A 15,224-nucleotide genomic window follows, 5' to 3' on the forward strand; every position below is an offset into this window, starting at 1 on the left:
TGAAATTTAAAGAATTGGGTAAAGTATATATTTTTTCTTTCCTCCAATTGAAAAGAAGTGGGGCTTTATAAAATTAGAAATCAAATTAATATTCAAGAACAAACCCTAGCGTGCAGCTCACAAACAATGGGAGTACTGAGATATTTGCAGGGCAACCCATGCACAAACAAAAAAAAACTGTTTCTAAGCGTGGAGGTGACGGTGGTTACATAGGAGAGTCAGTTATCTATAGTTGATTGTAACCATCAGCAAGTACGCCTCTAATCCTCTTCAGAAAATCCAGGTTAAATGACTAAAGTTCTGCTGCTAAAAAAACCCTAAAGACACGAGTTACCAACGGGCTCTCAGAGTGTCCCTGACAGTTCAATGCAAACTGCCTAAACTCTACAGTCTTGAGGCCTGCTTTTCTGCTTCCCAAGAGATTCACTACTGTGATAAAGAGGCAAGCTGTTCACATCTCTAATGTTCCCATGAGAAGGGAGGAAAATCTCATCAATGAGCAGCAATAAAAGAATCGCCCTATGGATTTCAGTTACATGTCTAAGTGTCACACACACGCAACGTTAGGGTTAAGATTTTCTTCCTGGCCAAAAATTTTTCATCTTTCATTTTTGTGCGAGAATTTCACAACGATTGAAGTTGGATAAAGATGCCGTCAAACCTATTGCTTCGTGGTTCTTAAGATACCCTTATTGGTTCACAAGACATGTAATGAGGACGAACATTGATATTTTCAGATATTGATTAAATTAAATTACAAAAAACCTAAGAGCATAAATTAATGGAGAAAGAAAGAAAGAAAGAGGGGCCAGGAAAGAATAGATGTGACATGGGCATTAACATGCTCACTGGTATACATTGGGATGATAAAACTTAAGTATTTTTTATATGCACTCTGATGATTTTGGATCCTTGTGAATTCAGGGCTCATGGCTGTTTACTCGGCTATGGAGTTCCAGCATCTCTCGATGGTTTGGGTCCACAGAGAGAGCAGCGCGACAGTCACGCAATGCAGCCAATACATCACCAGTGTGCTCATGGAAAGCCGCCCGCAAGTGTAGAAGGTGAAGGTCTGCTTTAAAAACAATCGCCCTTGAAAGTTCAGCAATGGCTTCTTTCTCCTTGTGACTGTCCATTAAAACTGCCCAACAGACGGCAAAAAGGAGCTTGAGTATCATTGAGCTTCAACTAAATGAAAAAAGAAAAAGAAAAAAAGAAGCCACCACCATCCCATTTTTTTTTTTAAAACCCTTCTTTTGATGTTCATTGAGATCAGTTCTGAATCCCAAACTAAATAAAGAACTAGCTTCTCTCATCAGTGTCTCACTTTGATCATTGGCATTCACTCAATTCAGACCCAAAAAAACAGAGTGGGAAGGGGAGAGTGAATCAGACCTGCAGCTCGATATCTGTAAGGGTACACTCGAAGGGGATCTAATTGTGTAACCATCTCAAGATCTGCTTTTGTCAGTTCTCTATCACAATACTCCGACCTCTTCTCATAGGCAGATGCATTGTTCTGGGCCTTCTCAATCAGTTTTGTCATTTCCTCATATGCAGCAATCTTATCATTTCTGAGAAAATGAACTCGAGCAAGTCCTTGGTGTGCTCTGGTATGCCTGATCTTAAGAGCATTAATGTAACAATCAGCTGCCAATTCTAATTTCCCACAGTCGACATAGACACTTCCGAGATTGTTGAGTGCCTGCCAAGTAAAGTTTCAAAAAGAAAAAAATTTAGCAGAGGTCTGCTTTACGTATATTAGTACTTAAACATAATGCTAGAAAAAGAAAGCAATGATAAGTGATTCATCATTCTACCCAATAAACCATGTATTTAGATTTGGGCCCAACGGGAAAATGAAATGGGTGTTGTACATAATTTTGTAAATAAGTGAATAAACTACAGACCATCCTGAAACTGAGGGACTGCTTTTATCAAAGGTTTACGGAAAAAAATACATATCCTACACTATCTATCTCATACCACTGAGCCATTTTAACTTCAACTCTGCCAGTAAGGCTAACATCCTTCAAGCAAAAACATAAGGGTGCTCCATGCTCATGTTCAGTGGCTTCTCCACAGTCGAACATCTTGAAAACAATGAAGACAAACCATCCCAATAAAAAACTCCAAGAACAGCACAACAGCACTTCATCAGTTATTGAGTGCCTTTTCCTTGAGGATCATCCCAAAATGAACAATTTGCAGGGTTCATATTATGATGACTCTCACTTTGGGATAGAGTATATCCAAAATAGAGACACGTGAATCAGCACTTCAACACATGTAATGCACCAAAAAAATGAGCAAGTGCTTCTTGTTTTTTTTATTAATCACTCCAAGAATTCTAATCAGCTTCAAATGTGGTTTTCCAGAGCTTGGCATTTTCAAGCAGAACTTTAGAAAACAATTTCTTAACAGCAGTTTACAAAGGCAGAATGCCTGAATCTTGTCTAGTTAGCGAGTTTACTTTTTGGACTTCATGAACCTTTCTGTCTCAAATAACTTTAAGCATCAGTAACTTCTCCTACCAGTGCAGTCACCACTGTATGTGTTGTATTTACTGCTGCACTGCTCTATCATCAACCAAATCATACCACATTTTGCACTATCACCAACCAATCAATAATATCCAATCATAGCACAATTAGCTCTATCACCAACAATGATCTGCTGCAACGCTTTTGACACAGGTGAAAGATTTCATATTCTGTTTCTTATTGTTTTTCTTTATATGAATCAATGATGCCCTAGGCATCAAAACAAGAAAACCTCGACAAAAAAAACCACACTAGGGTAATTGATTATAGTTGTCAAAGACCAATAATACACATCTGATTGGCAAATGCCAGTAATTCCCATTTCAAAGAAAAAGTAGGGGACAGGAAAATCATACCTGGCCTTTGCGCAATCTGTCTGAAGGGCACTTAAGAGCTTCTTCAAGCAGGGACATAACAGTTGAAGAGCTAGATGGATCCAGACTAGAGTCAGCGAGAGCATAGGCTTTAAGGAAGAAGGCTTCAAAAGACTTCTTGATGTTGATAGACTCCTCTGCCTTTTGAAGCCCTTCATTGCAATGACCCGTATCATACAAGATCCAACCTTCATAAACTAGACGTTCATGTTCAGTTGATGCATGTTGGCGAGCTAATTGTAAACTTCGCATGGCTGCCTCAGGACAGTTCAACCTGATGAGTTCAGATAGAAGATTATTGGCAATCCTAGTATAACCATAATCTTACCACCTCCAATATAAAAATTATTTACACATGAACATTGTGCTATAAGGAATCATAAGTCACACCCACTGGGAAAAGAAACTCATGCAGGAAAATTAAAGAAACATGTTTTGCTGAAAAGAATGCTAAGTAAAGAAGAGAAATTATAAACTAATTCTGATTATAGACAGCATAATGCGGGGGATAAAATGTAAAGGAATCATAAGCTATCCTGCTATCACAATCTTTGGATATTGTTTACCGAGAGCATTCATTCATGGGTTGCATATGCCATAAGGTAGGGAAGTGCATTCTAGCTAACTCAGCAACAAAGTCTGGACATTATTTTAATGCAGCAATGCCTGTAAACGTTTAAGATTTCAGAGGATACCTAAGGAGGAGCAAAGACTGTCTGAAATATAGAACGCCTTTGGCAGCATCAGATTCAAGCATCTGGTATATGACAGAGAGGGAACCTATATCATCAACTGAAGACCACCTATCATACAATTGCAGCCAACAATCTGCTGTTGTCCAATTGTCAACGTGCTCACGCACAAGAGTACGGAGTTGGGATGCAGCCACCCGTCCCTCAAACATCCTATAATCAGGGGAGAGTGTAAGAATTGCCTGAACATCACAGATCGCTGCTTGGTAATTCTCAAGAGCTAGATAGAAACAAAACCGGAGTTCCAAACATTCTAATGCCAATTTAAAACCAAGAATTCTATTGATTTCTGCAAGTGCAGCTTGAACATCCTGTTTCCTCATCAAAGAAGCAGCACGATACATGTAGGGGTATGTTAGGGTTGGATCCAACTCAGTTGCTTTTTCAAGGTCTTCCCATCTCTTATCACCTTCACAATACAAGGACCTCTCCTGGTACATCCATCCAAGCGGAGTAACGGATGAAATCACAGAACTGAGCTTGTCATAAGCCCAAAGCCTATGACCTCTGATGTTACCCAGCCTAGCCAAGCCTGATACAGAATATATATGACCAGCATTTAAAGCTGCCTCAAAAAGACGTTCAGCTTCATCATACTTTTTCCTCAAGAGCCGAACACACCCCAATTGATGAAAGGCCAGCAGCTTCTGTCGGTTAGTTTCCGCTGACTCTACCAACTGATCCAGAAAAAAAGCTGTTTTATCAGACTGCGGATCAAGGTTCATAGCAACTTCACTCAACAGACAATATAATGAAAATGAGGCTGATCCAACCATGGTCATTTTCTGTTGTTTATCAGAATGGCTAAATATTTCCACCACCCGGTCATCATTCAAGCAATCAGGTAGCTCCTGTAAGAAAACTTGCAAACATGATGCAGCAAGGACAGGGGAGTTCTCTTCGAGAGCGCATTCCATGAGCTGGACAGCATCATCTCGGGAAGACACTAAGGATGCAAGTTTCCTATCGCATGCATCTTTTAGCCTTTCACAACAAAACTTGTTTGCAAAAATCAATATTTCCAATAAAATATCTGGAGACACTTCATTCAAACTACCAGTCATGCTGAACTCGCTTATTTCCCTAAAACCCAAAGGCGATATGTTGTTTTCAGATAAATCTATGTGTTCACATAGTGATTCAGAGAAACATCCATTAAGCATGGCATGAAACGGAGCAGAAAGGCTGGCAATTTTCTGCCTATCACAAACAATTTTCTCATCTCCAATTTTAAAAGAGACACTTCTTAAAATATGCTTGCCATTCATCATCGAAAGTGTCTCATGGGAACCTGAACTTATATCAACATCAAGCTCGGAGGAAACATCTACTGGGCCAGACTCTTGTGCGCATTTACCACAAGTGGCAAGCAAGTCCGAAATGAGCTCCTCCCCTTGTCTCTCATACTTTAACCATGCTCCAAATACGAGCTTCTCATGCACAGTGCTGCCCTTCAGCCAAGCAGAGCGAAGGCTTCTTCGCATCAATTTGGCTTCACCAAGGCCTTTAAACAGTTGATACTGAAATAAATAGAGATTCGACCTCTCTTGCGGAGGGCATGATTCAAGTTCTTCATGAATCTGAGCTAAAACTTCTACATAATCAACAGGTTTAAAGAATGGTTGCACTGGTGGTTCTGGGACCTTGATAAGTGATTCTCTAATTAACCCAACAAGAAAACAAAATCTCAATCTATTGAAATCAAATATAAATTTTTTTAACATTTTTCATTAATAGAAACCACAACTGATGTAAGAAAAACTTACATGGATGAAGAAGAAGAAGACCGTGAAGAGAATTTCGAAAGCTTCCCTCTTTCAACTTGAAGCCATGACTGCGGATTTAAGGAGTCGAGTTGTGATTCTTTACAGGAATCAGAGGTAAAGGAAGCCCTCATGGGGCATAAGAGATTAAACAAGTCCCAGATCTCCACAGTAGTCAGATAGATTAGTCCTCACTCTTTCAATTCTTTCCTCTCTCTCCCCTCTTCCTCCCCAGCTGATATGAACCTAAAATTTGGCAGTACAGAGCAAACAAATACAAAGCCTAAACTGTTGCTTGTGATCACACATCACAACACTTAACTGATAGATCTTCCAACCCCACAAAACAACAACTCTTATCTAAAGAACACTTCTCATAAATACAAACAACAGGCAAACAATCGTGTGCAAAAGGTTTCACTGATTAAGTAAATACAGACCATGAAAAAGGGGAGCTTTTAAGGCAGTCAGAATCTTACAGATCCCTCTTTGGTTGACTCAAATTGACAGTTACGGAAAGCCAATAACTTGTAGTCTTGAATTGCACGACAAAAATCTTCAGTCACCTTCGAAAACAATTTGAAATAGGAAAATGAACGGAAGCAGAAAAGACAAAAGACCCACCCACCAACAGCTACCTCAAGAACTCTACCAAAAAAAGGCAAACCAAACCAAACCCACCTTTTATCCTTTCAAAACAAACCCAAAATGAAAAGCTAAAATAGCAAATAAATAGTAGTAGATAATAGAACGTGAAGGGGAGAGTGACCCAGTTGAGTTTCAGTGGCTTTGAATTTGAAGAGGGAACCAGAGATTGAGAAAAAAAGAAAATCTGAGGAAGTTGCAGAGTGATCAAAGTGAAGGGACCCAGAGGGAAAAATTCTAAATTCCCACTTTTGATAGCTCTCTTTTGTTTGGTTAAAGGGAAAGTTTTTTCCTTTTTTCTACTTTTTTTTCTCTCCCTCTTTCTAAATTTTGTTGTCGTTGGAGACCGGAGAGAAAAAGAAAAAGCAGAGAGAAACAGTAGAGAAATATTTGTAGTTTGGTTGGATTTCGAGGTACAAAAACCAACGGGAAAATCGAAAAATCAAGAAAAAATAATTGTGTGGAAGCGAGGGTAAGATTGTGATATATGGACTCGATTATCTGAGAGTGAGCCGACGTCGTATCGTAACGGAATTATTATTATTATTATTATACACTGCTGTGAATCGATTAAGGCATGCTGCTAGAAAACAAAATCCTTGGCATCTTGTAGATGGGATTGCCTGTGATTGTGGGGTCCTTTTGAATTTATTGGGATTAAATTATGGTAAGTAGAGATTAAGTAGAGAGAGAGAGAGGAAATATTCTCTGAGTTAATCACACCGGACAAAGAACGAGCACTCATCCTTTTATGATGATATTCTTTAGCCTTATGATTCAAAATGCTGCTAAGGCAGCCAGCATTCCCGGCTTCAATGAACTCTTATCTTACCACTAGATTGTTGGCACGCGTCTGGTTGCTAGCGGTTCCAAATCTTTTCTACTGTAAAATAAAAATAATAATAATCATAAGGCTGCGCGAACGTTTCCAAATAAATAAAAAATGACACCCCTTCACTTAGTTAGATAAATTTGTATAATTTTGATAATATAAAATCAATAATGACAATAAATAATAGGTAAAAATTGACAATGAAAAAGGTTATAAAAAATATATCTTCTAAATGATATTAGAACAACTCCATCAAATACAAATGGAATAAAATAATACAACTAATAATCTAATATTAAAAACTAGAACTGAAAAAATAAAGAAAAAAAATATCTAAATCAACCTTCGTCTTTTAACCTTGTTATCCTAAGCATAAAATTAGAATAACTCCGTGAATAAAAAAGAAAAAAAAAAATGTGAAAATTAATTTTTAGTAAATTAAATATTAAAAATAAAATTAAAAAGAAATCAAATTTAAAAAGAATTTCAAAAATATTAAAGTTAATTCATGTTAATTTTTGAAACTTGTGATGATTGTTATGAGTTTGAGATTAATTTTGTAGAAAACAAACTCTAAAATATAAAAAAAATAGAATTATCAGCTATAAAATATTAATAGATAAAAATTAAATAAAACAGAAACTAAATTGTAAAAAAAAGAGAGCAAAAAACAAATTAAATGAATAAAAACTAGTTGGATGTAAAAAACAAATAAAAGTACAGTTTTGTGTTTGCCAAAGATAAGAAAAAAATCAACTGAAACCATAATGCCAATCCATTATGGATACGCGCCCCTGCTATCTCAATGCGCCGCCGCTCACAACGCCGGAGGAGCCCCTCACATCGTAAAAACCATTATTTTAATATTTTGCACACAAAAATAAATGGCAAAACACGCGGAGGATGCAGAACAATAAATACATCTCTCCACCATCAATGGCCAGCAGCTGATGTAGCTACAGAACAATACAGTTGTCTATAGCTAGCTACTTGCGAGCGCACGTATGAGTGGCTTCCATTGAACAATCCCTTTGCAATTAATAAATAATCAGAGCACCACATGCTCCTCCCTGTTATGCAATCAGCGCCAGCAAATGCGCAGCGTTTTCGCCTCTTCAAAAAAAAACAAAAAAAGAAAAAAAAATCTTCATAATATTCCAGTTAGATAACAGCAGTGTCCCCCCCCCCCTCCCCCCCCCCTCTCTTGCTGGTATTTGACCCTCGAGTGCCTTCTGCCTAACTCCAGTCATGCTCCGTTGCTTGTGGGTTCACCGGGGAGCATCCGCGTCCAGGTCTTCTGTACAATATCCACTCTTGCTTTTGTTTTTTTTCTACAGTGAGGTTTTCTTTGAGTGATTTTTTATTTAAAAATATACTAAAACAATGTATTTTATTAAAAGTGTTGTATTAATATATTAAAATAATTTGAAAATATAAAAAAAATTAATAAAAAAACACGATTTAACCGGAAAAATAAAAGCTATAAGCGACTGCTTTTATGTCATATCCAAACAATCAAACCATGCAGTGATGATGCCTGGAATTCCACCTAATGGTAGGAGAGAGAAAAGGGTGTGAAATATCAGGTGGATGACCTTTAAACACAAACAAACACGCCCTAGTGAGGAGAGGGAGTGTAGTGGATTGGTAAGGAAATGACGCGCACAGAAAATTCAAAATGCTAATAACACCACCAATGGGACAGCTTTTAAGGAAAATAATTGACCCACACCATTTATGACAGTTGGGCACTGTCTGGAAGTGCATTTGACCGTATTTTTTTAAAAAAATAAAGATAAATTAATAAATTTTTTATTATTTTGATGAGCAATACAAGAAATATAAAAGATTTACTCTAATATATTCTCAGACAAGAAAACAATTTAAAAAAATAGGCCCAATCACAAACATGAACGAAATGACGTTGTTACTGCCGAGTATCAATCACGCATCTGGAAGTGTTAAACAGGGAAAAAAGAGACAAGGAATCGATGGAAAAAGGGCTAAATACCAGGCTGCAAAAATGCCAGAGAGTGGTGGGACATCTCACCCACGAATTATTCTGGATTTTCCACAATGGTTGAAATTTAGACAAGGGAAGTGCGTGGTGGGTTCGGATTCGCCTGCCTTAGTGATCAACGAGGAGACACGTTGATGTAAGAAAAGTGTAAGTTATAGTTGTTTTTTAAAGTATTTTTAATTTTAAAAAATATATTTTTTATTTTTTAAAATTTATTTTAAATATCAATGTATCAAAATAATTTAAAATCACCAAGAAATTATTAATTTAAAATAAAAAAATTTAAATTTTTTTTAAAATATTTTTAAAACAAGAAAATAAACAAATGTTAAATCACTGGGCCATATTGTCGCCAATCTAATTACATTGGTTGAACATCATACACCTTTCACTTATCCTAATGCCCTGCCTTCGTGTCATTCACGGGTCCTATGCAGAGCCACTCAAAATCTTACTTCAAGATGATCTGGGCAGACTTGATGTCTCAGTTTTGTGCCTCCCTTCATGGCTCCATAGCCAAAGCTTTAATTGATGTAGAGTGTGTTTCTTTTTTAATTAGTTTTTATTGTGATTTAAAAAAAAAAAATTAAACAAAATATTTTTTAATTGTGATTAGTTGTATAATTATATAATTAAAATTTACATATAGCAATAAACATATACAAAATATTTAACAAAAATATAATTTCAGTTGCTTTTCAAGTGGATTTTATTTAAAAATACATCAATATAATTTTTTTTATATTTACATTAAAATAATCTAAAAACATAAAATATATATTAATTTAAAGTAAAATAAAAATTAATTTTTTTTATATTTTTTCAATATTACTTTTAAAACGCAAAAACAAATAAAATTTTATAAAACTCAATTAAAAAATATAAAAAAACTTATATATAAAAATTACATTTCAAACTTTTTTTTTATTATTAGTAAATCCCACAATATAAAATATAGTTTAATTTATTATCAAACACCTTACTTTATTGATTTCACCATAAGCATAAAACAAACGCAACCGTAATCTAATTATCAGGAGCAGATGGAGATTCGTGGGTATCATTTCATATTTCATGTCATGTATCTTGTCAGATCTCATCGTGTCTGCTTATCTAGACTTGCAGGCTCAAACACAGCAACTAATCCCTTGTTATTTTGATATATTTTTATGCGAAAAATAATTTAAAAAACCTCTTCCATGATCTAATCCTAAACACTACCTCACGCAGCCACACTATCGTTGCCCTTCTTCAACCACATGATCGTTGACCAGACAGGGATACACGCAAAGGGTGGAGAGATGTTGATAGATCTTCACTTCGAATTTGTTTCCTCATTAATAACTTAAAAATGGCCGCAACTACTACAACAAGCTTTATACCTTATAGTACAAACTATTCCGAGGGAGCTAAACTCTACTGCCTTGATTAATATCAAAATGGGTCGCGCTGCATAACACATTCATCCTCCACACATTCAGATTTCTGGGGCATCTGCAACGCCAAGATCAGAACTCATGAGTCAAATAGTTTATGAATCAACCTCAGTGCAATGATTTCACATTAAGAATGCAATATAAATAAATAAATAAAATCAATTATCTATAGTGTAATGCCAGTCCAAGAAAAAGAATAGTGCGTCCAAGCTTTCACAATTCTTTCTTGTTTGTCGGTTAACATGTATTTTCAATAACATTCAACAATGTGTTGCATCTTTTCCACTCAGCACTTTCAGTAAAGAACCACAAGCTTAACTGCTGTAAACGTTTTTGTGCACATCCTGGAATAAGACGTCATAGTTAACAACGAGAATTTTTTGAGATTACTCGAGTGAAGTTACAGTGAGATTGTTCAAAACAGACTCTGCATCAAGCATGATATCTTCCCAGATGAATTTCACATCTTTGAATCAAAAGATAACATAACAAGAGTGACCTAATAATTTAACAGGAACTGTGCACGTCATATTTTCATAAAGTTTTGATTGGCAGTGCAGTTTCAAACTGGTAATCAGAACACGGCAGACAACATGTGCTCTTCAACACTAAGAGTCGAGGGAGATAATTTATGTTCATATGACAGTTTTTGTTATGTTTCCTGTTGATACAATTTTTGCATTTTCAAAAAAAGAAACTGATCTTCAATATTCCAAGCATAAGCACCACGTACTAACTCCATTTGGAACTAATATCAAAAGTTTAAGACAAGAAGATAAACCTCCATCACCTTTTTCATTAAGGTCAGCTGAAAGGCTGCCATTTTTTGCTAAATTGTCAATAGAGTTGCATCTATTAGGCGTTTGAGGAGGTCTAGGTTGGGGAGATGAGCAGGCATCATTTAGGTTCCAATGATCATTTGAGATTTGGTCTCCAACCCGATGGTTTAAGTAGATGTCTACGCTAGCAGAAGTCATTCCCACCTTTCTCTTGTTCTTTAACCTTCACCTAACAGGGTATGAGGGACAAATAACAAAGAAAAACATACTACTTGTACATTGCTTTTGTTGTAATGAAGAGTGTATTAAAGATTTAAGATACCTGTCTTTCTTCTTCTCTAAATATCTTTGCAAGGATGCTTTTCTGCTTGTTGAGCCTTCTAAAAGAGTTCAAGGAAAGAAAGAAAAGGAAGAAGATGAAGAAGAGAGAGTGAGACCTATCATAGTGGAATAAAACGGAGCAATGTCGTAATCACTAAATATCTGTGAGAATTTAATTTCTCCCTGCTTGTATCCAGTTTGTTCCTCTAGATGAAAAATGAGATATCATGAAGAAAATAAAGGACAAGATGAAGAAAAGGTTTGCCATCTATTCACTCTTCAGCTCATTTCCGTCCACCATTTTTTTAAGTACCTCCAGCTGTTCAGTCATATTTGAAAATAAATTCCAGAAAAGAGATTGACAACGCCACAAAGCATATCAATTTAGTGAATTCAAAAGGTGTATTCTAAATTTACATGGGCTACCAGGTTCCATCCATAACTTTCAGAAACAGATTCAATAAATAAAAGAACCTTGCCGAGAAAATGAATAGAATCTACCTTGCTTAGACAACTGCTCAAAGGCCCAAACATAAGAAATAAGGCCTTATATGTTTATTTTTGGAGTAGAATGGTATTAAACAGTGCTGGTACAGATATCAGAGGCAGAGTGCGTATGGAAAGAAGAATCAACCCCATGTTGGCATGATGAGATGGTGTTATAATCAACTTAAATGGAAATTAGATAGGGAATCTAAGCTTCAATCACAATTAATTCACATAATAAGGCAAGATTACAATGAAAAGATGCTTAATGCAGCAATATAAGAATAGAAGCATGTGAAAAAAGGTATCATGATGGACGTTTCCAATCAAGCAAACAGGAATATTTCATGAGCTGATTAGTATAAGCATTTACCTAGGTTGTCTTCACGAGCTATGTTGCTTTCTTCTTGGGGAAGCTGACCATCATCTGCGCCTTTCACTTACAGTAAAACCAAGACAACTAGTTAATAAAGCCTGCGCTTCTGGATGAAAATGTTTGCCATTTACCCAATAATATCAAAACAAAGCTTTAATTTGTGCACATGTGTGGAGCCCTGAAATACAAGTACGTAAATTAAACTGGACTTACATAGGGTTTGACTTGCAAAGATTACGGTAATCTATAGTATCCAAAAAAATACCTTAATACTACTTGATAACCAACCTGTTGGCAGGTTTGGGAAGATCACCACAGTGGAATTTGGAGTTGCTTTGACACCTGGAGTTTCTAATTGACATGGAATAGGCCATAGTGCTGGAATTACATTTGAAGAAGCTTCCTGAGGTGGAGCAAATGGGCTTGCAGCAAGATGCATTATTACTTGTGCCTGTAAACAATCACTTTAGAAAGCCGTCGTACTTTATAGACATTGCCAGCATATACAGAAAAGAAAGAGCTTTCATCACCTTATCTCTCGGTACATTATCATAGACGTTTACCTTCCCACAGTAAAAAATGGTCATCTGTCCTGCTGATTCTTTTGCCGCCCCTGTAGTTCTGACATATTAAAAAGTTTTCTCAGCTTGTTGAACTTCAATTACAGGTTTACACCGCTACAAAGAGAGGTGTCATCCAAGAGATAGCCACGTTCCAGATGCATGACAGACTTATTTTCAAAACTTCAGATAGATCTCCGTTATTCATGTTTCCAATGCGCAACAGATACTTCAGTTACACTGATATGAAAGTGAACAATTCCGAAAAAATTCATGTGCGCGTGTAAGTATGATAAGCCAACTAGCATTTCTTAAACAGTGCATAATAATTATTAACATGGAAATCTCTTCAATATATCACGCAAGACAACTGAGAAGATCTTCTTAGTCTTAGACGGCACGGGCATTTTCTAAAAGATACATCATTACATCCATCAGCTAGATAATAAATACTCCTACAATGTTGGCAAAAATTTGTCTACAAATCATGTGCAGAAATAATGGCATATGCAGGCCTGCAGACTTTGTAAAAAAATTGCCAAATCCCTTACTATTCCAATCAGACATCAGAATATTCTCTAACTGATAGCTCAAACTTCCACACCCCTTATCTTGTGGCGATCACACATGTTAATTCAGCACCTCTGCTAAAATGGTTGTTAACAAGAACATGCCATGCACAGAACAAGATACCTTAAAAAAAAGAAAAACTGATGAAGACGACACCAAGTTCCAATAATTTTCAAGCATCAAACCAACTTGAATCATCACGCTTTCAGCTTTAGTTGAAACACAAGCATCCATAACTACATTTTGCCTCTCGACAGTAATAAAAATGAAATAAAACATCCCACACAAAACCAAAAAGAAACAAGCAGAATCGAAGCCAGACAAGTCAATGGCTGAAACACTGTCTTTGACCGACCATCATGGTCTAGAATAATACATGCTCACCCACCCCCAAAAGCAATCACACACTATTCACATTTAGAGTCAAAAGCGCACGCCTTGGCATCACCAACGTGACCAACAAAATCAAACCAAGTTCACCCACAATAAGGATTAAAAAAAATTATGTCGTACTGATAAAAAGGCTGTCTTATGCATGTCTAGCATATGCAAAACAAGGAACAACCTTGGAGAAACCGAATCATTTTCGGTGGCAGCGACAAACACCGGCGGCGGATGATCAGCGGGAACAACGGGATTCGGGGGATCGGGTTGCCGGGACGGTACTAACTCCTCAGCTGACAACAAGATCGGTGCATCGGCACTTTCCCCCCTCACCGAGACAGAGGAATTTGCGGGGGCCTACAAATACACATTATATATTGTAATTAAAATCAAAACTATATAAAAATAAATAAATAAATAAATAAAGGTGTCTTTAACTTTTCATTTATATACTAATGAAAAAAAGAAGAAAGGAAGGGTTTGACGGTAGAGAAACGCACACGCGGAGGGTTATCAGGAGGGGGAATGTAGAGTCGTCGCCTTGGAGATTCTGTCTCCGGCGTCGTTTCTAGGAGTGTCTTGAGTGAAATCACTTGCTGTATTGCCTGCGATTTGTTCCACGACGGCCTTCTCATACCTATTTTTTTGTACGGTCACCACGACCAACAACAGAGATTAAAAAGACAGGAAACGCAAAAACCATGACTCTCTCTACTACTATATTTAAGCTAGAGAGACCTTTTTCTTTTAGGTAACGGCGGCAATCTTCGCGAGTGAGCTGAGAAATGTCATCTTCGGTTAGTTGGTGAAGGGGTTTGTCTAGAGCTGACCGGGAAACTGTCTCTCCCGGTTGCATGTTGTTTGGTTTCGGGTCCGGTGATCGGTTACCGGAGCTTGCAGGGATGGAGAATTTAGCGAGATTTTACACTTTTGAGTGGCATTTTGGTGAATCTGTTGTACTTTTAGGGGTGAAAAGGGTTAAAGGGGTAGGGGGGGAATGGGCAGGAGAGCGAGAGAGTGCGTGGAGGTTGAGGAGAGGGGGGGCCGTTTGGTGTCGCGGCATCTCACTCTTCCAGCTTTATTTTTAAAGGAGATTTTGATTTTAATTTAAATTTGATTTAATTTATCATTTATTCATGTGATGGATGATACTGCAACCCCAGGTCGCCACGTAATACGGTAAGCCTTTTTAACAATGCCCCCACCCATTGGCCATTGCATGTTTACGGCAGTAAAATGTTCCTCCATTGGGATTTCAAAATACTCCGACCATGTTTTTTTGCGGAAATCTATGATGAATCTTTAATTCATTAAAATTAAGGGGGGAATTATTGTTTATCCACGCACTGTGTATTGCTTCTTCGTTTTTTCCTTTTTTTTTTT

The 15,224-nt window shown here is 36.9% G+C and overlaps 2 protein-coding genes across 3 annotated transcripts; both read right to left on the minus strand.

Moving 5' to 3' along the window:
• Positions 1-712: 712 nt before the first annotated feature.
• Positions 713-6,499, minus strand: LOC118049332 (ETO1-like protein 1). Its single transcript, XM_035059302.2, has 5 exons — positions 5,436-6,499; positions 3,613-5,328; positions 2,900-3,191; positions 1,396-1,705; positions 713-1,141 (listed from the first exon to the last, which is right to left on the minus strand). Exons 1-5 carry the CDS (start codon positions 5,564-5,566, stop codon positions 921-923), a joined length of 2,670 nt encoding a protein of 889 aa, XP_034915193.1. The 5' UTR covers positions 5,567-6,499; the 3' UTR covers positions 713-920.
• A 3,744-nt stretch (positions 6,500-10,243) lies between these two features.
• On the minus strand, positions 10,244-14,910 carry LOC118049333 (protein TIFY 4B). 2 transcript variants are annotated; one of them, XM_035059304.2, is made up of 9 exons: positions 14,580-14,910; positions 14,342-14,478; positions 14,023-14,198; positions 12,891-12,948; positions 12,616-12,778; positions 12,325-12,390; positions 11,467-11,524; positions 11,156-11,367; positions 10,244-10,423 (listed from the first exon to the last, which is right to left on the minus strand). In XM_035059304.2, the coding sequence occupies exons 1-9, from the start codon at positions 14,695-14,697 to the stop codon at positions 10,407-10,409; spliced, it is 1,005 nt and encodes a 334-aa protein (XP_034915195.1). In that variant the 5' UTR covers positions 14,698-14,910; the 3' UTR covers positions 10,244-10,406. The 2 variants fall into 2 exon arrangements, with proteins under 2 accessions (XP_034915195.1, XP_034915194.1); XM_035059303.2 differs by having other exon boundaries at positions 12,858-12,948.
• Positions 14,911-15,224: the final 314 nt, after the last annotated feature.

Source organism: Populus alba, chromosome 2 (assembly GCF_005239225.2).
Source record: "Populus alba chromosome 2, ASM523922v2, whole genome shotgun sequence".
Lineage (NCBI taxonomy): Eukaryota > Viridiplantae > Streptophyta > Magnoliopsida > Malpighiales > Salicaceae > Populus > Populus alba.